Source organism: Nicotiana tomentosiformis, chromosome 3 (assembly GCF_000390325.3).
Source record: "Nicotiana tomentosiformis chromosome 3, ASM39032v3, whole genome shotgun sequence".
Taxonomy (NCBI): domain Eukaryota; kingdom Viridiplantae; phylum Streptophyta; class Magnoliopsida; order Solanales; family Solanaceae; genus Nicotiana; species Nicotiana tomentosiformis.
In genome coordinates, this window is record NC_090814.1 from 44,671,518 (window position 1) to 44,692,606 (window position 21,089).

At 39.4% G+C, this 21,089-nt stretch overlaps 2 protein-coding genes across 2 annotated transcripts; both read left to right on the forward strand.

The window, feature by feature from the left end:
- Positions 1-2,031: 2,031 nt before the first annotated feature.
- Positions 2,032-2,621, forward strand: LOC138907729 (uncharacterized). The gene is made up of 2 exons (XM_070198336.1): positions 2,032-2,041; positions 2,083-2,621. The coding sequence occupies exons 1-2, from the start codon at positions 2,032-2,034 to the stop codon at positions 2,619-2,621; spliced, it is 549 nt and encodes a 182-aa protein (XP_070054437.1).
- Positions 2,622-12,172: 9,551 nt separating this feature from the next.
- LOC138907730 (uncharacterized) lies at positions 12,173-14,973 on the forward strand. Its single transcript, XM_070198337.1, has 5 exons — positions 12,173-12,395; positions 12,753-13,082; positions 13,404-13,618; positions 13,676-13,888; positions 14,758-14,973. Exons 1-5 carry the CDS (start codon positions 12,173-12,175, stop codon positions 14,971-14,973), a joined length of 1,197 nt encoding a protein of 398 aa, XP_070054438.1.
- Positions 14,974-21,089: the final 6,116 nt, after the last annotated feature.

Consider the following 21,089-nt stretch of genomic DNA (forward strand, 5'->3'; position numbering starts at 1 on the left):
GGCCCGTGGGGGGATGTCACGACCCAAAATCCCACCTAGTCCCTAAGGCTAGGTAAGCCTAAGACATACTGACTTATTAACAGAATTAAACCATTTAATCATTTAACATAAATCAGTAAATGACATACATAGCTAAAAATGATCAATATAACATCATTCCTGAAACCAGTAGTATGGAGTCATAAGCTCTACTGAAAGTAACTAGAATATCAAATACTTCACTGTTTGGAGTGAAAATAAACAGAAATGAAGTAAAGCTCCAGAAGGTGACTCTGAGGCCTGCGAGCGTATAAGCAGGTATACTTTGAATTCTCCATAGCAAATCTACAATAACTAACTAATGACCTGCACGCTCCGAATGTAATGACCCGATCGGTTACTTTGAGAATTAGCATTCGTTCGGTGGCTTAAGGTCTCGAGTAGCTTCGTATTGTGTATTATCACTTGCGTGTGTGGCCCGGTTGGGTTTTCGGATGATTCGGGATTGATTTGGAAGAAGGATTCTTGTTTTAGAAGTTTAAGTGGCAAGAGTTAACCGAATTTAGACTTTTATGTAGATGACTCCGAAATATAGTTTTGATGATTCCAATAGTTTTGTATGGTGATTTTGGACTTAGGCATATGTCTAGAGTTGAATTTGGAGGTCCGTAGGTTGATTTGATGCATTTTGGTGAAAGTTGAAAAATTGAAGGTTTGGAAAGTTGAGAGGTTTGACCGAGAGTTGACTTTGTGGATATATGGTTTGTATTGCGATTCTGGTAGTTGGAATAGCTCCATTATGTCATTTGGGACTTGCATGCAAAATTTGAGGTTATTTCGGGTTGATTTGATATGATTCAGCGTGAGTTGTAGAAGTTAAAAGTTCATTAAGTTTGATTTGAGGTGCGATTCGTAGTTTTGATGTTGTTTGATGTGATTTGATGCCTCGAACAGGTCCGCGTTATGTTATGGAACTTGTTGGTATATTCGTACGGGGTCCCGGGGACCCCAGGTGTTTTTTCGATGGGCTACGGGCAATTTCTTCATGCTTTAGAGTTGCTGGTTTCTGGTGTGACTGTTGTTCTTCGCGATCACGTAGATGAAGCCACAAAAAGATTCTTGGAGCTAGGGATTTTGTTCATCGCGGACGCGATAGTGGGGACACGTTCGCGATGCTTTAGCTGTCTGTTGTCCGCCTTCGCATCCGTAGCTTTGCGTTCGCGTAATGGAGTTGGGGCTGGTTGACTTTTACTCATCGCATTCGCGGTATTCGGTATGCGTTCTCGTAGCGTATTTCATTGTTCATCGCGTTTTTGAGGTGTGTGCCATGAACGCGAAGCCTTATTTTCACTGGGCAGTATTTTGTTCTTCGCAATCGCGAGTGTTGTTCCGCGATTGCGTAAGAGAAATCACTAGGCAGAATATAAGTACTCTATTTCGAAGGCTTTTGATATTTTATCACTCTTTGGGTTAGAGAGCTCGGTTTTGGGCAATTTTGGAGGGGATTTTCATTCTTTGGATTGGGTAAGTGTTCTTCACCCGGATTTGATTATATTTCATGATTCCATCTTTTTTTTATCATTAAATTAGTGATTTGAGTTGGAGAAAATTAGGGATTTTCATAAAAGCTTTCTAAAATATAAAATGAGGATTTGAAGGCCGATTTATTGTCAAAATTAGATAATTTTGTTATGGTTGGACTCGTATCGGAATGGGTGTTCAGATTTCATGAATTTTGTCTGGTTTCAAGGTGCGGGCCAGGGGTTGACGTTTTGAGTTGACATTTTTAGTTTTCATTAAATATCGAAGTTTTATTATCCGGAATTGTTTCCTATGATTTTTATTTAAGATATTGAGTTATTTTGACTAGATTTGAGCCGTTCGGAGATTTGTTTCACACGAGAAGGTCATTTAGAGTATTGATTTGGCTTTCTTGAGGTAAGTATCTTGCCTAACTTTGTGTGGGGGAACTACCCCTTAGGATTTGAGTCGTTTGTGCTAATTTGTGTCATGTGAAATCTATGTACTCAGGATCGGGATGCTTCACCAAACATGGTTATAGGTACTTTGTCAGTGAATTCTCATAATGGTATGTATTGATAGATCCTAGTTATACACTATCATATGTTACTACTTTTATTGATACTAAGTTTGGGATAGAACCAGAAGCCATTAAACCTTTTGAGGTAGCCAATCTAGTTGGTAATTCAGTAGTACCTAGGCGTGTTTTTAGAGGTTGCACGGTGGTGATTGGCGACCGTAGTACTACAACTGTCTTGACTGAGTTAGAAATGGTTGACTTCGATGTTATATTTTGTACGGGTTGGTTGTCTTCTTGCTATGCTAATGTTGAGTGTAGAGGGAAGACAGTCCAGTTCAATTTTCCAGAAGGGTCAGCTATAGAATGGAAAGGTGTTTTTGCATCACCAAAAGGTAGATTTATTTCGTACCTTAAGACGATGAAGATGATCGCTAAGGGAATACTGACTGTTGAATCAATTCCAGTAGTGAATATGTTACCTCACGTATTTACAGATAAGCTTCCAAGTCTTTCACCAAAAAGGGAAATTGACTTTCCCACCGATATAGTGTCGGTTACGCAACCAATATATACTCCTCCTAATAGGATGGCATCAGCATAATGAAAGGAACTTAAGTAGAAGTTGAAAGATATGTTAGATAAGGGTTTCTGTCATGCCCTGACCTCGGGGAGCGCGACCGGCGCTCAACAGAGTTACCTCGGTCGAGCAAGCCTGCACAGTGTCGTCTACCCAACTTACCCACACATAAAGAGAAGAATATATTTCATTAATAAGTCAATAATATTCATGTGAACAACACCGGTTCATTTCCATTAGTTACGTCATTAACAAGTCTTCAAAATAGTATGTTGTACGATTATAGTTAAAGTGCAACAGATGATACCATTACAACATTTTAGTTTAACTTTCCCAAAAATAGATACAACCCACACTATGTCTACGGAGCCTCTAACATGATCAGAAGAGTGTTATGACAGTGCCGGCAACAAGGCCCCGGCTATACCTCAAAATGCTATGTACAAAGGATAGAAGATACAGGACCCCGAAATGAAGTGGGGCTCACCAAATCAACTGAGGAGAGGGTGTGCTGCTATCACTGATCAATACTGCCTGCTATGGAACCACCTGCATCCATTAATGATCCAGCGCCCCCGGCAAAATGGATGTTAGTACATATGGAATAGTACTAGTATGTAAAACTAAACACCCTCTCAATAGAACGAGCTACAATAAACAAAGAATAAAGCATGATATCAATAAGAGACTCAAACGGTATCAAAGTGCCACATTAGGGGAAACATAAATTTCAAGTAGGTTTCGGTAATTTATGTTGGGAGATCTTTAACACCGATATACCACCATATTTTAGCACGGAGTCCAATCTCAGCCCGACCGGCTAAACCATCTCACCCCAAGACATACACTCACAATACCACCATGTGCACGGCATGTCGTCTGATCTCAGCCCGATCGCTAAGCCGTCTCACCACAATGCCGTGTGGGTCGACATTATATCACATCTAGCTAGCAATAATCTCATCACATTTAGGGGGAAAACATCTCAACACACGAATCTCATCCCATATAAAGGGAAATAGTCTCATCATATTAACACGGGGATTTACCCCTCAATCAATCCTACACCGACACGTGTAGTTTTTGGGTTAGGTTGTTCTGACCTACCCTTCCTTGGTGGCTAAACGATACTCCCATAGCATTTGTTATTAAAAGTATTTACCACTCAATTCATATTCTTTTACATGTCATTCATTTTATTGACATCATTAGCCCTAACGCAATATCATTCTTGGCACATTGGTCGTACTTCATAATTCAGCTCATTATTCCAATTTCAATCGTTATCATAAATAATCAACAACAAGGCCTTTCAACATTAAAACTTTAATCACGTACTTGAGCAAATTAGGGTCTTAGGCACAAATGATTTCTTACACAATTGACATGGTAGCTTTCATAAGAATTCAGGCTTTCAAATCAAAACATCGTAACACAAAACCCATACTTAAACCATATCCTCTAACATTAACTTATCTTAACAAGAATCTTTGGAATACATATTGAACACATAATTATTTCGACACAAGGCTTATTTGACAAAAATTCCATTTAAAAAATGGCATGACTTACAAGGACATTGCGAGGTTCAATTCTAAGAGAAGAGTTTAGCCAACATACCTTACTTGAGCTTCCTTAAACTCTAAAATGTTCCAAAAATCTTAGCAACTTCGATCTATTTCATAAATATAACAAATTGAACAAAAAATTAGGAGGATGATCATGGTTCCAGCTCATTTGAGAATTTTATCAAATACTAAGTGTGCATTAAGGTTTCAAGGTCCTCCAATGGTGGATTCCATCATCCCACAACCCATTACCCACTATTTTTAGCTCAACAATCTTCCTACACCCCTTGATAACACATGCATGCAAAATGAACAACTTCCACACCCAAGAATTTCCTTACTAATTACCTATTTTTAGTTGAATTTGGAAATTGAGAGTTAGGGTGTAGAATCTTACCTCTAGGATGAAGACCTAGTGAGCTTCCCTTGTCAATCTTCCAAGATTTGAGCAAGAATTGAATAACAAATTGTTGAGGAACTATCTCCCACTCTAGGGCACTCTCTAACCCTCAAAATTTCAGGGTTTTGGTCAAAAGATGGTACATATCATCTATTTAACGAAGTAGGGTCAAGTTATAAAAACCCCAAAAATGAAACTCTGGAACAAGATCTGCGATCGCATATGCAGGCGCATAATGGATATGCGGTCCGCATATCGGCTGCACAATTGGTGCCCAAAATTGTTGTTGCCTGGTTGGGTCTGCGGTAGTTATGCGACCCGCAGACCTGTTATGCGGTCGCATAATGCATCACGTAACTGGTATGCAGTCGCATAATGCACCGCAGACCTTCCTCCAATCTGGCCTGCCTCTGATTCACTCTGCGACCATTATGTGGTCCGTAGAGTGATTCTGCTGCCGCATAGTGGGCTGCAGAAATGACCTTTTTCTGGAAAAAAGTTTCCTTTACTCCCCAGTGCATTGTTCAACCCCAAACACGTGAGCCTAGTTTGGCACTACGAAAACTTAAATTACTTTGCGAAATTTTACGGGGCCTTACGATTTCATTAGACCCAACACTTCTCCTTGGGGAGCACCAGTCTTATTTGTGAAAAAGAAAGATGGATCCCTTCGTATGTGTATAGATTATAGAAAACTGAACAAGGTCACGATCAAGAACAAATATCTCCTTCCCAGAATTGATGACTTGTTTGACCAACATCAGGGTGCTAAGTGCTTGTCGATGATAGACTTGAGATCAGGCTGCCATGAGGTTAGAGTTAGAAATGACGTGATGTCACTTGAGGTTCTAGAATAGCATAAGGAAATCTATGGTGCTAGCAAGCTAAAGGAAGGTTGGGAGAAGTATAAATATATATGTGTAGGTCACAAGATAAAGTATGGTAGAGATACAAGGTGTTAGGTAGCTAAGAGTAATGATAAGAAAAAGGTGAGTAAGAAGGTGACGAGAATAGGTAAGGCCTCGGGATTAAGCACATCAAAACAAAAGAACTGATGGTTTCCGTAAGTTATAGAAAGCTCAGTATAGCCTAAATGAACTCATAGATTTTAAGATTAGGAGCATTTAGAAGAGATGGAATGCTTCCCTGGTAATAGAATAAGAGTGTAATTGTGATAAATGATAAGAGGATGACGTTTAGGCCTTCGATTACGTAATTATTCAAAGAGAAGGGATTTCATGAATTACACGGGATTAGAATACCCTCATAAGATGAATCACGTTGAGATGCTATAAGATAGGGTTATTAAAGTATAGTATCATCCCTAGGTGGACCAGGCAAATAACTTAAGATGTTTCCCGATAAGATGTGAGCCCTAGTGACAATGTATTACATAAGAGGTTTCAAGTTATCATATGTAGATTATAGATCAACATTAAGGTGAATCAACAATAGATGGATAAAAGTTCCAAAGTATGAGATGGGATTAGGTTATCATTCTTAAGATGAACAGTAATAAAGATGCATTAAAGGACTTAGATTTATACATATAATAAGAGTAACCAGGAGTAACCTGGAGTCAGGTAGTAAACCTTGGTAATAATAAACTGAAGTAAGTGTTATGGTATAATATGACCTACCTAGATGCAGCAAAGATAACCGAGGCTATGAATCAAAATGTGGGAATAGTTGTAAGTTCGACAAAGTACGAAGCGAAGAACTTCAATACACCTATAGATGCCTAGAGTTCTGTATATGATCACATAGGGAGAGGAAAATGGAGAAAAGAGTTGCATAAGCACACGTACAAGGACATAATCATACATGCTGTATGACAGAAGGTAGCAACAGTTACGAGATTAGAAGAATTCCGACCAAAGGTCGTGGTGCGAGAAAGAGGCCTAAAGAGAGGAATGCACTGACCTTTGGATTTATTAGTAAAACAGTGCCTAGATGGAAAGGACATTATAAAAGTATTCGTAAGAGTTGTAGGTTATGAGACTGATAAGCACATCATTCAACATTCGAGGACGAATGTTCCAAAGGGGAAAATGATGTTACACCCCATATTTTCGTACATAAAAGTACATCGTAAGTCAGTTGATGTATGCTAGGAAATTAGATCATCTTCGAAAGTACATAAAGTAAGTTAATCATGTTACCTTGGAGGTTACAAATATTTAAGATCATTAAGTGCAAGTACGAAGAGGGTTGGAAGGCTTAGAAGCTAAAAATATCGAAGAAAATAAGTTTTGTCGATATGGCAAGTTGGAAATGCTATAACCCGTACTTTTGGGATGACACTTAGGTTCTTAGTCGTATTATAGTTGTCTCTTACATTTTGAAGTCAAACGAGTTATGAAACAAAAGTTATCGCAAGTTACATTCATAAATATACTTAAAATTTAGGTCTAATGTTACTGAGCTTTTCTATAAAATATTCTTGAAATTGTGGGGTTATACACCCGCAAAATTGAGATATACAAGTCTAGTTTCCAACACATTTAACCATTCATCCATACGACGTTGGAGTGGAGAGAAATTCCTGTTTTCGCGAGACTGCGCAAGAAGCTCCCTTTGGGACCCACAAGGTCGGTTGAGGATTATCTCTAAGCCTTATTTCGAACCAAGTCAGACCTAAAAATTCTCCCTATAGCTCCTAAACTCATCCTTAAGGGTTTGAAGCAATTCCATCATCTGCAATTCAAAAATCAAGAAGCTAACACATCAACACGATCCTTATGACATATGTAAGACTTTGCCGTCCTCCTTTCTTCTTATAACTCGAGTTTTGGGAAAGAGCTTCATGTCTAATGAAGCTTGTAACCTCTGTATTTTAGCTATACAAGAGGTATGCAGGGTTTTCGTTTCCTTTTCGGCATGATTTGGTTTAGCTATGTTCTAGCCTTTCTTCTTGATCGTTTAAGAGTTGTTTAAGGGAAATATCAGCATGTATTGTATCCTTGTATATTTTTCAATTCCATATGTTAATTATGGAAGGAAATAGTTTAGGTTGGAACTTCAAAACACAACAAAAACAAAAGGCCAAATCGTCCATTTGGCCTGTGCCATCCGGACTTGCATTTTTTCTGTTCCTTTGATATTTTTATGTATACCTAACCCCCATATGAAACTAATAGATTCATTTATAATTAAATAAGCTTAATTATCATGTCTTGATGCTTCTATTATTCCTAAATCATATTTAGACTTTCATATCACAAGTTAGCCACTATGAGCCGACATTACATTGATAATTCAATTTTGTCGATCATTTGACACTATTCTAGAAAATTGGATCTCCTTTAGTTTGATGTTATCATCTTGGACGGGTATCCATTCCTGTGTATATTGTGGAGCTTGTTGTGTTTTTGGCAATTATCCAGTTTTAGGGGAAACTCTGCCGAAATATTTGAAAATTCAAAGAGTTGGAAATATCTTGAGTTCCTTGGTTCTAAATTGATTCTAAAGGGATCCTAATGAGTTAATTAGCCATGGTATCTCATGTACATACTTAGTTTCTCCCTAAAATGGGGATAGTCTCCTCTGTCCAACTTATGGACGACGAGCATCAAATCACGTTTGTGATTCAGTTTATAGTTTCTTTCATGATCTCTTGAGTCCATATGATCTTGCCTCATGTGTTATGCCTCATACACGCTTGCATTAATTATGCTGGGGGGATATAGCCCGTAACACCAGCGAGGCCTATTAATTATATGTTGGGGGTAGATAGCCAATAACGCCAGTGAGGCCTATTGATTATATGTTAGGGGCAGATTGACGAGCGCAAAACACACACTTAAATTGTGCTCGATAGTCAAAGATAGTATAGTATAATATCTTGTCCACATGGATTGGAATTAAATAGTATTCTCATAGTTTCTAGCTTGATTGCTATCCAAGAGCATCAACAGTTAAGATTTATATGATTAATAATATAATTTAACTAAGAATCTAAAATCTACAGCTATTGACTAGTGACTATCGAAACAAGGAATAAGCAATTAAGGTTATCAATGGAAGAGGATAGGGTTTTGACAGAATAAGTGCAAGAAAATTGTTCAGGATCTAATTCTAGATAATTCACTTCCAATGTTCAAGTGAGTCTCTCGAATTCACTCTATTATTAGTTCAAACGTTTAGCAAAAACTCCTCTCTCGATTAAGTCCTAACCTCACGAGATGAACCAATTTAAGCACTGTGAAGATATGCAAAAATGCGTAGTGGATCGGTCATTAGGAAAACCTCTTTCGATTATTCTCCTAACTAGATTTAATCAATGATTCAACTAGCCTCTTTAGATTACTTAGAAGAATCTATGAACTCAACCAACAATATAATGCAAAGATATCACAAGTTAGGCCTCTTTCGGTTACAAGAACACGTGAATATAGATGCAACAATCAAATCTTCCAAAAATGATTCAAATACATAAAAATAGAGTTATAATCCACAAACAATCATCAATACACCAAATCCATAAAAACCCAAAAGGAACTACTCCATAGACATGGAGAAGTTCTTCACAAATATAGCTAAAGTATAGGAAAATATAAATTCAATCCAAACCCGGATCTTGAGTGAGGAAGGAATGATGAAATCCTTTTGCTATACATGTATATTGACCCATGACTAGATGGTGTTATATACGTGTATATTATATGTATATGGGATATGGGAAAAGGTTACAATGTTATATACGCACCACCACATGATCAACTGGTATATGTTAATGATTTTGCCCACAGTGGCCGAGATGATATGATGGGATGCCCTCAGAGGCTTGATGATGTTATGAACACATATACCTATGCATGATACGATATTTTTATGCTCATGCATGACTTTATAAATATTTCAGGATTCACAAATTTATTTAGACTTACAGGTGAATTCCTTTACTCCATGTTTCATTTATGTCTTTTATGGACTGATTTTCATGACTTACATACTCGGTACATTATTCATACTTACGTCCCTTTTTCCTGGGGATGCTGCGTTTCATGCTCGCAGGTGCAAGTAGACAAGCTGACGGTCCCCCTTTTTAGGATCCTTGATCAGCGAGAGTTGGTGTGCTCCACTTGATCCAGAGCTATTATTAGTTTTGGTACGCTACTTTTTATGTAGATATGGGTACGACGGGGCCCAGTCCTGTCATTTATACAGTTTTACACTCTATTAGAGGTCTGTAGAAAGTCATGTATAGTTGGATAGTATGTGTCCTTGTCGGCTTCCAGTTTTGGATATATAGTTGTCTATCGCAGCCTTGTCAGCTCGCCCTACCGTATTCCGCATGTATATGTATATATGTCTTTTGGACATGTTTTCCTCACGTATGTTATTCACATGCTTCAGCAGTTTAATGGCAGATGTTATTCATGACCTACCCTGAATTCATGTTTATATCTTAGACGTATGCTTAGGGGTGTTCGACAGGTAGGACTCGGGCACTCTTCATGGACTATCGGTTAGGGTCGTGACAAAAGTGGTATCAAAGCAGTTCTGTCCTAGGGTTGTCCACATACTGTGTCTAGTAGAGCCTTGTTTATGAGTGTGTTGTGCAACACATTTATAAACAGGAGGCTACAAGAGATATAGGATGTTATCTTCCTTTCTTATCTTAGATCTTGCGATATAAGGATTCATTTCCCTAACGATATATTATGTTTTCAGCGATGCATAAAAAGGCTACAACCGCCCAAAAAGGCAAGTCCGTGGCTGATGAGACTACTAGTCGAGCGCCACAAGTTACCAGGGCTCGGGGAGAGTCTCATAGTGAGATTCCATCTCAGACTTCACATACCCCGCCCTCTTTAGAGGAGCTCCGAGGGGCACCAGCTCCAGCGCCTGCCCTTGTACATCCAGCTCCTCAACCAGATGCACCGGGTCAGGAGATGAGAGATGTTATTCAGCTATTGACTTGATTAGTACCCGCACAATCTCGGCGTCAGGAAGTAGGTATTGGTCATGCAGATAGGGCCATCAGTGCGAGGGTTCATGATTTCATTAATTTGGACCCTCCGGTATTCACTGGAGCAGATTCAAACTAGGACCCTCAGGTATTTATCGATAGGATGCAGAGGACTTTGAGGGTAATGAAGGCCACTGCCACTGAGTCAGTTGAACTAGCTTCCTATAGACTTCAGGATGTTGCAGTTAATTGGTACGAGTCTTGGGAGTTGTCCAGAGGTGACGATGTCTCTCTAGCGGTATGGCATGAGTTTACAGAGGCTTTTCTTCATCATTATCTGCCACCAGATTGATTCGTTGGCTAGGTATGCTCCCACTATTATAGCTAAGATGGAGGATCGGCTTCACCGATTCATGATAAGGTTGGAGCCGCACTTGCTTATTGATTGTATATCGGTCTCACTTCAACCACGCATAGATATTTCATGTATTAAGGCATACGCTCAGGGTGTAGAGGAGCGTAAGCAGAAGCAGAGGATCGATCAGGAGCATGATAGGGGCCATAGTAAGAGAGCGAGATCTTCGGGTCCTTCTGGTGAGTTTTGAGGTGGTCAGAGACAACAATACCCGAGGTATCCAGCCTAGCCATCGGCTAGCATACCCCCTCAGTTTGCCGATAGGAGGTTTGATCGTTCCACATATTCAGGGCCTAGTTAGAATTCCAAGGCTTCAAGTTCTCAATATACGGGTGAGTCAAGTCAAGTGAGGCTGCCCTTGCCACGATGTGCTCAGTATGGTAAGCAACATGTCGGGTAGTACCGTATGGGGTTGGGTGTTTGTTATACTTGTGGTTATCCAGGCCACATTATGAGATATTGTCTGACGAGAGGTGGTACAAGCATAGTTCAGCCAGCGGGATCTATAGTTGGTTTGCCATCATCAGTACGCCCCCCAGGCAAGGTTCACAAACACCAATCGGTCGTGGTAGAGGCAGAGGTGGATCATCTAGCTCGAGTGGTCCTCAGAAACACATTTATGCATTAGCAGGCCAACAGGATCAGGAGTCGTCACCTGATGTTGTTACATGTATATTATCAGTCTCCTCATATGATGTATATGCATTGATTGACCCCGGTTCCACCTTATCATATATTACTCCGTTGGTTGCTAGTAAGTTTGGAATAAAACCTGAGTTGGTTACACTTTTTAAGGTGTCCACGCCTGTTGGGAATCCAGTGATACCTAAGCAGGTATATAGAGATTGTATAGTAGTAGTTCATAGTCGATCTACAGTAGCAGACGTAATCGAGTTAGATATGGTAGAATTTGATATTATAATGGATATGGATTGGTTGTCTTCTTGTTATGCCAATGTTGATTGTAGATCAAAGATGGTCCGATTTCAATTTCCAGGGGAGCCTTTTTTGGAATAGAAAGGTAATACGGCATCACCGGGAGGTAGATTTATTTCCTATCTCAAGGCAAGGAAGATGATCATAAAGGGCTATATTTATCACTTAGTTCAGGTTCAGGATGTGAAAGTAGAGTCACCAACCATTCAATCTATCCCTGTGGTTAATGCGTTTCCCGATATTTTCCCCGATTAGCTTCCGGGTCTTCCGCCAAAGTGAGAAAGTGAGTTTGCTATTGATATATTACCAGATACTTAGCCAATATCTATTCCTCCCTACATAATGGCACCTGCAGAGCTGAGAGTGTTGAAGGAACAACTAATGGACATGCTTGAAAAAGGCTTTATCAGACCTAGTACATCATCGTGGGGAGCACCCATGTTATTTGTGAGGAAGAAAGATGGTTCCTTGCGGATGTGTATTGATTATAGACAGTTGAATAAGGTGAAGATCAACAATAAGTACCCGCTCCCAAAGATTGATGATTTATTTGATCAGTTGCAAGGTGCCAAGTGTTTCTCGAAGATAGACTTGAGGTCTGGTACCATCAGGTAAGGGTTAAGGAGAAAAATATTCCGAAGACAACATTCAAGACCAGATACAGGCACTTTGAGTTTCGTGTTATGTCATTCAGTTTGACTAATGCCCCGGCAGTATTCATGGATTTGATGAATCGTGTGTTCAGACCCTTTCTAGATCTGTTCATGATTGTATTTATCGATGATATATTGGTCTACTCCCGTTCAGAGGCTGAGCATGCAGATCATTTGCGTACAGTGCCCAGAGTTCTACAAAAAGAGGAGTTGTACGCAAAACTCTCTAAATGTGAATTCTGTAGCTTTCCTTGGACATATTATTTCAGGTGAGGGTATCCGGGTTGATACCCAAAAGATTGATACAGTGAAGACTTGGCCTAGACCCATGACACCGACGGAGGTTCGTAGCTTCCTCGATTTGGCTGGTTATTACAGAAGATTTGTAGAGGTATTTTATTCTCTTTCAGCACCATTGATAAAGTTGACTCAGAAGGGAGCTATGTTTCAATGGACTGATGCTTGCGAACGAAGTTTCCAGGCATTGAAGGACAGATTAACTACAACACCAATTCTATTGGTCATAGAGGGGACCGATGGTTATGTTATCTATTATGATACTTCGGGCATTGGATTACGTTGTGTACTGATGCATCATGGTAAGGTTGTAGCTTATGCTTCTAGACAACTAAGAAAGCATGAGAAGAATTACCCGACCCACGATTTAGAGTTAGCTGCGGTGATTCATGCACTAAAGATGTGGAGGAACTACTTGTATTGCATTCATGTTGATATCTATATGGATCATAAGAGCCTTCAGTATATCTTCAAGCAAAAGGAATTTAATTTATGCCAAAGGAGATGGTTGGAGCTACTGAAAGACTATGACGTTGATATTTTATACCATCCAGGAAAGGCAAATGTAGTAGCTGATGCCCTCAGCCGTAGATCTATAGGCAGCATGTCATATTTATAACCAGATAAGAGTGGGATAGCTCATGACATTCATCAACTAGCTAGTCTTGGAGTTCGGTTACTGAACTCAGGTGATACAGGAATTACTATTCAGGACACAACAACATCCTCTTTAGTAACTGAAGTGAAGGAACACCAATATGAGGATCCTATGTTAGCTCATTATAGGGATACTACCCCTCAGAATGAGAAGAGACCATTTGAGATTACAGAAGATGGGGTCCTTAGATATCAAGGATGATTATGTGTCCCTAATGTTGCATGGCTACGTCGACAGGTTATGGGAGAAACTCGCTATTCCCGTTATTCTATCCATCCAGGAGCAACAAAGATGTATCATGATATCAGGGAAATATATTGGTGGGATGGAATGAAAAAGGATATAGCAGAGTTTGTTGCTCAGTGCCCTAACTATCAACAGGTTAAGATTGAGCATCAACAACCCGGTGGATTGTTGCAGGCTATAGAGATTCCGACTTGGAAGTGGGAAGTAATCAATATGGATTTCATCGTAGGCTTACCTCGTACCCAGCGTAAGTTAGATTCTATATGGGTGATTGTTGATAGACTTACAAAATCAGCCCATTTTCTGCCTGTTAGGACTACATATTCCGCATAGGATTATGCAAGGCTTTACATTAAGGAGATAGTACGACTTCATGGTGTCCCTATATCTATTATCTCGGATAGAGGTGCTCAGTTTACAGCTAATTTCTGGAGCTCCTTCCAAAAAGTATTGGGGACTCAGGTAAGTCTTAGTACAACATTTCATTCCCAGACAGACGAAGAGGCTGAGCATACTATTTAGACACTTAAGGATATGTTACGAGCTTGTGTGATAGACTTTAAGGGTAGCTGGGATGATCATCTGCAACTTATTGAGTTCGCGTGTAATAATAGCTATCATTATAGTATTCAGATGGCTCCATACGAAGCTCTTTACGGACGGAAGTGCAGGTCACCTATAAGATTGTTCGATGTTGGGGAAACTAAGTTAGTAGGACTAGAGTTGGTACAACAGGCAATTGAGATGATTAAGCTTATACAGGAAAGGCTATTAGCAGCTCAAAGCCATCAGAAGTCTTATGCGGATAATCAGCGATGAGACTTGGAGTTTCAGGTTGACGATTGGGTATTCCTAAAGGTATCATCAATGAAAGGTGTTATGAGGTTCGGTAAGAAAGGAAAACTTAGCCCTCGGTACATTGGACCATATAAGATCATATGCAAGGTAGGCCAGGTAGCATATGAGTTTGACTTGCCTTCTGACTTGGAGTCTGTACATCAGTCTTTCATGTGTCTATGCTCCGTAAATGTATCATAGATCCTTCTAGAGTCGTGTCGGTTGACGATGTTCAGGTCACAGAGCAACTATTATATGAGGAAACTCCCATTGCTATACTAGATAGACAGGTTCGAAGATTGAGGACTAAACACGTAGATTCGGTGAAAGTACTTTGGAGAAATAATAATGTGGAAGAAATGACTTGGGAAACCGAAGAAGACATGAAGTCTAGATATCCTCACTTGTTTCCTCTTCCAGAAAAGGATCCGACTGAGACATCACAACCTTAAAGTACGAGTGTGGATTCTTGTGTTAATTATTTTCATTGGTCGTGTGAGGCCATTGTCGTGATTGATGATTGTGGCAATATGTAGCATTGCATTATTGAGTTTTCTACAGGAAGGGTTGATAGTAGTAATGTTACAAAGGTGACTCTGCCAAAATTTATATAGATCCCGAGGAGTTAAACATTCAAGGACGAATGTTTCTGGGGGGGAAGTATGTTATATCCCGCATTTCGTACGTTAAAGTTTCATTAAGTTAATCGACGTAAGTTCAGGAATGAAATTATTTTTGAGGTTATAAGCATTTATGCAATTTGTAACAGGCAATAAGTAAGTGACGTGAAGGTTAAAGGATCAACGAATCAAAGAAAATGAGTTTCGTCGAAGGTTGTCAATTTGGGATAATGTAAGGCCCCGTAAAAATATTTCCTAAAAACTGCGGTTCTATGATGTCAGGGTAGACGTAGAGGTTAATAATAGTAGAAATTTTCAATTGGATTGAACAGTACGCTGGGGAGTTGAAGGAAATATTTTTGCAGAAGTAGGCATTTCTGCGGCCCATTATGCGACCGCATAATCTCTCTGCGGGCCGCAGAGTGAAGCAGCCTTTATGGCCAATTTTGAAGTCAATTTCGCGGCCAATTATGTGACTACATAACCGTTTCGTGTGCCGCACTTTGGTCTCATAGTCATCCTTAGACTTTTGCGGAGGGAGGTTCTGCGGCTTATTATGCGACTGCAGAACAGGTCTCCGGGCCGCATAAAGGCCGCAGAGTAAAGCAGGCCAACCCAGTTCCCAGGGCCACCTTTCGCGGTCATTTCGCGAACCGCATAATTATTATGCGGTCGCATATGCGACCGCAAAACCTATTCCGGAGCTTCATTTTTGGGGTTTTTAAACCCGACCCAATTCTGTTAAAACACATCCCATAGACTATTTTGAGCTTATTTCTGATATCTTTAGAGTGAGAGAGAGAGAGAGAGTCCTAGAGGGAGAAAGAGATCATCATAAAAAACATTTCTCTTCAATTCTTGCTTAAACCTTTGGAGATTATCAAGAGAAGAACCCTAGGTCTTCATCCTAAGAGGTAAGATTCTATCACCAAGCTCTTAATTTCTAAATTTAACTAGAATGGGAAATTAGTAAGGTAGTTCATGGGAATGGAAGTGCTTACCTTGCATGCATGTATTCTTAAGGTACATGGGGAGGTTGTGAGTTAAAGATAGAAAAGAATGGGGTGTGGGATGGTGAAGTCTTTCATAAAAGGTCCATGGAACCTTAATACACACATAGTGTTTGATAAAATGCTCAAATGAGCTAGAACCATGATCATCCTCCTAATTTTGATTCAATTTGTTACATTTTCAAAATAGATTGAAGTTCCTAAAATTTCCGAAATATTTTAGAATATAAGGAAGCTCAATTGAGGTATGTTGGCTAAACTTTCTCTCTTAGAATCGAATTCCATAATGTTCCCGTGAGTTTCAAGGTGTAGGTTGCGCATTAAAGTGTTATGGCTTTGAATCGTATTTCAAATGAAAGCTAGTATGCGAAATTGTGTGAGAAAATCTCAATATTCTTAAGACTCTAATTGCTCATATGTGTACCTAAAGTCTTGATTGGAAATTTCTTAATGTTGATAATTTATAAAGATGGTTGGAAATGGAATAATTGAATTAGGGGTATAGTGTGTGGCCAACGTGCCATGAATTTAAGTTATGATTGTGGCTAGTAGTGCAAATGATTTGAGAGGATATAATAAAGAATATGAAATGAGCCTCGACTCAATTGTTTAAAAATGATTTCGAAAATTGAATTGCCTAAAAGCTTTTGTACTCAATTCATGCCCATAAGTGGCTGCTTTAACTAATGTTTTGCTTTACAAATATATCCACTGTGATTCGAGTTCTTACATACTCGGGTGTTGAAATTGTATATTATCATTTATGAGAAATAGTATTGCAATAATAAATGGTGTATTGATTGCTTATGATTTGATGTGTGCTTGCATTGCTGGTCGGTATGCCCCATTATTTGGGAAGAAACCTTTTGTGTTTAAAGTTTCCATTACTTATAAATTTGAGTTATATGATTGCTGAAATATTCTATATGTTGATATTTGATGGTGATCTTTTTAATTGAAAGAGGTGAAAGTGTGGAATATGAAATACGGCCACTGTGCCAGGAATAAAGAATCTTGTGATGGCCAAATGAGCCAAGGAAATACTGTTGTTGTGAGTGTCTGGAAATACTAATAAGAATTTATACAATGTGAAAAATGTTAAGGTGAGTACAATTGTTTTTATGTTACCTTGTGTGCAAATCAAATAAAAAAAATATTTTTGGAAGCATCATTAGCAAAACCGAGGAAGGGTGGGTCATAAGGCCCACACCTGAAACTACACGTGCCGTTGTAAGGGTGGATTGTGATTATTCCCCTTATTTGGGATGAAATTGAAATATTGGAAAAATTGTGATATTATTCCACTTAATTGGGATGAAACTAGTAATAATTGTGGATTAGAAAAGTCAACCCACATGGCATATGTAGGAAGGCGGCCTAGCTGATCGGGTGGAGATCGGCTGCCATGTTGCGCACATGGTGGTACTACTCTTGGTAACAACTTTCTTTCGCATCACCCGTCAAACCACATCTTTTGTGGGGAGATGGCCTAGCTGATCGGGTGTGATCGGACTCCGTGCTAAAAAATACGGTGGCATATCGGTGCTAATGATCTCCCAACCAAAAAATTGTATATGAAGTTCGTATTTTGAAACTTATTATGTTTTAACTCGACATTTGGATATTGTTGACTGTGACTTGCCGTTTCAATGTGTTGTCTTTTCTTATATCACTACTAGAAATTCGCTAAAAACCAACCAACGTTGGTCGGTTATGGCAAATTACCGACCAAAACGCGACCATTACGGTGTGGACGGTGTTTTGATGGTCGGAATGGCTTACCGACCAAAGTTGGTCGGAAATTACCGACCAACTTTTGTCGGTAGATTAAAACGACCATCTGACAAGTTTAATTACTTACCGACCAATTTTGGTCGGAAACATATTTTATTAATTTAATTTTACCGACCAAAGTTGGTCGATTTAACTAAATTATGTTTTTTTTATTAATTATTAAAATTAAAAAAAACCGACCAACTTTGGTCGGTAATTGAAAATATATATTTTTTAAAAATAATTAAAATTAAACATTACCGACCAACTATGGTCGGTAATCTCAACAGTGCAAGCAAAATACCGACCAAAGTTGGTCGGTAATGTTGAATTCTGGGAATTCAATGTTCATTAACCGACCAACTTTGGTCGGTATTTTGGAATAATTTATTTTTTTATTAAAAACCGACCAACTTTGGTCGGTTTTTCTGGGTTTAATTTTGGCATAAAATGCCTGTTTTGGCAGCTACACCACCTGCCGGCATACCAATACAACAACACAACAACAACAACAACAACAACAACACAACAACAACAACAGCACAACAACAACACAACAACAACAACAACAACAACAACAACAACAACACAACAACAACAATGACAACAACAACAACAACAATGACAACAACAACAACAACAACACAAAAACAACAACAACACAACAACAACAACCAAAACATTCAATAAATACTTTAAAACTAACAAATTAAAGTTCAATTGAACATAAAAATCCAAAACCAAGTTAAAACTAATTACAACTAGTTCAAAACTGGTTCTATTTGTCTAGTTCAAAGTATATAAAAGTCAAGGGGTATTTTCTACAACATCATCATCATCGTCTGATGAACTTTAATTTACAAGATGATATAGAGAACGGTCTTGTGGAGGACGGGAAGCACGATCATGGGGAGGACGGGAGGAACGATCACGAGTAGGACGGGAGGAACGATCACATGGAGGTCGACCCTCTGGAGATGACTCACGAGATCGGGGCAACGGAAAAGCTCCACTAGATAGGAGAGTTCTGATCTGAGCTTGCATGCCAAGGAATTGAGCATCTCTAAGCCTTTCTCTTTCCTTGGCCGCTTCTAGCTCTGATGTGAGCTTTGTCACTGTCTCCCGCATAGCGGAGAGGCTCTCCCTATTAAGTTGCTCGCCTTGCGAGGAAGTCCCTATTCCTCGCATTCCACACTTATAGCGATGGAAGTTTTTAGTAGGAAGCCCGTATACCTTGCCCCATTTTGGACCGCCAACAGACTCCAACCATATTCTTTTAGCATCCTCGTCCGAAGGTTGGGTTGGCTCACCCGATTCACCAGCTGGATGACTACGGATGAATTCCTCCACGTTACTTTGGTAGCGACCCTATATTATTTTAAATTAAATCAGTATTTCAAAATTTTTATAAAAGTAAATTATAATACTTAAAGAAAATTGAAAGCTTACATATGCAGTCGAGGCCCGGTCCTCGACCCACCTATCTTGATCCCCCTCTTTCTTCTTCTTCACAATATGTGTCTCCTTGAATAGCTCATCATGACTCATTGGATGCCCATACTTCTTTTCCTGAAAACAAATTAATTTAGTTAATAAATAGAATAGATATACTTAGAAAAGTAAAATAATTTAAGCAATTACGTACCAATCTTCTTTTTATTGTCCCTAGGCTGATCGCACCTCCAGTGTGCAAGGAGCCTCCCTTCTCGGATGCGCGAGCTTTCTTTCCTTTTTCGCTCCTCTCTAAGAACTCTGCGGTAAGCCATTGCCTTTGCAAATCATTCCACAAATTCTCAAGTAACCAGCCAGGCCTCTTGTTCTTCTTTCTAGCATCCGAGAAAGCATCTGTCAATCTCTTGCGAGCTTTATGATGAAAATTTGTAGCCACTTCCGCGCTATAGCGGTCTTCCCATACACACTTGCTCTGTATTTCAAAAGTTAAATATTAGATGGAAACATCATAAATATAAATTATTAAACTGATTAAAAGAACATTTATACCTTAAATTGATTGAAAATTTGCTCCTTCAGTGAGAATGGGCAATCAGTCCAAGTCGCATAAGGGCCATCATAAAGCTTTTTGATAGCATTGGTGATTATCCTCGTAGTCTTATTACCCGGCTTGAACCTACAATTTAACAATAAAAACACATTAATATCTTAGTAAAAATGTTACAAATCAATAGACGCAAAAATAATGAATAACACTTACCCATCACCCTCAGGGACTATGATGATCCTACCATATCGATCATAATGCACTACCTCGTCATCACCATCCGAAGCATGTGTATCAGAGGCATGTGAAGACGGTGTAGGTGGGTCAGAGCTAATGCCTCGCAGGAGAAGGCCTGCAATAGATGGAGTCGATGATGAAGATGGTTGCGATCCCTGTGACTGCGACATAGCTGGATGCGACCCAAGTGGATGTGATACCGATGGCTGTGACCCAAGTGGTTGTGACCCGAGTGGCTGTGACCCGAGTGGCTGTGACATGGATGGATGCGATCCATGTGGCTGTGATATGTAGGGATGTGATCCATGTGGATGTGATGCAGATGGCTGTGAGGCAGCTGGACTGTATGTCGTACGTATAGTCCTATGGCCCTGTGATGGAAGACTGGGTGTCTGAATGAAGGTGTACGGCTCGTGATGCTGTGGCAGCTCAGTATAGCCATGTGATGGAGGATAAGACATAGGCATCTCTGAAAAGGGTGGACAAGAGGGAGTATTATTTTCTACCCTCCTCTTTCCCTTCCTACCCTTTTCTCGACACTGAGAACTAGTAGGGTCATTGTTACCTTGACCCTTGCCTGCCATCTGCATAATATAATACACATTTAGATTGAAACATATAAGAAACTAGCTATAAAACGAGAGTGCTTTAAAAAACCAACTTTTTAATCCTCATCGACGTATTGTTCCTCGTCCGAGAATTCTTCGTCCTCACTTGTTTGAGCTTCATCAGTTGATTCTTCGTCCTCATTTTCTATAATTGTTACTTCATTTATATCAACTTCTTCCAATATGCGTTCAGGATGTTCCAAATCATTTTCTAACTGATCGTCCACTATTTGCTGAACATTGGAGATATCATTTTGATATGCAACATCTAACACATTCTCGACTTCCACCCTACCTACGGGCTTAGTTTTTATTACAACC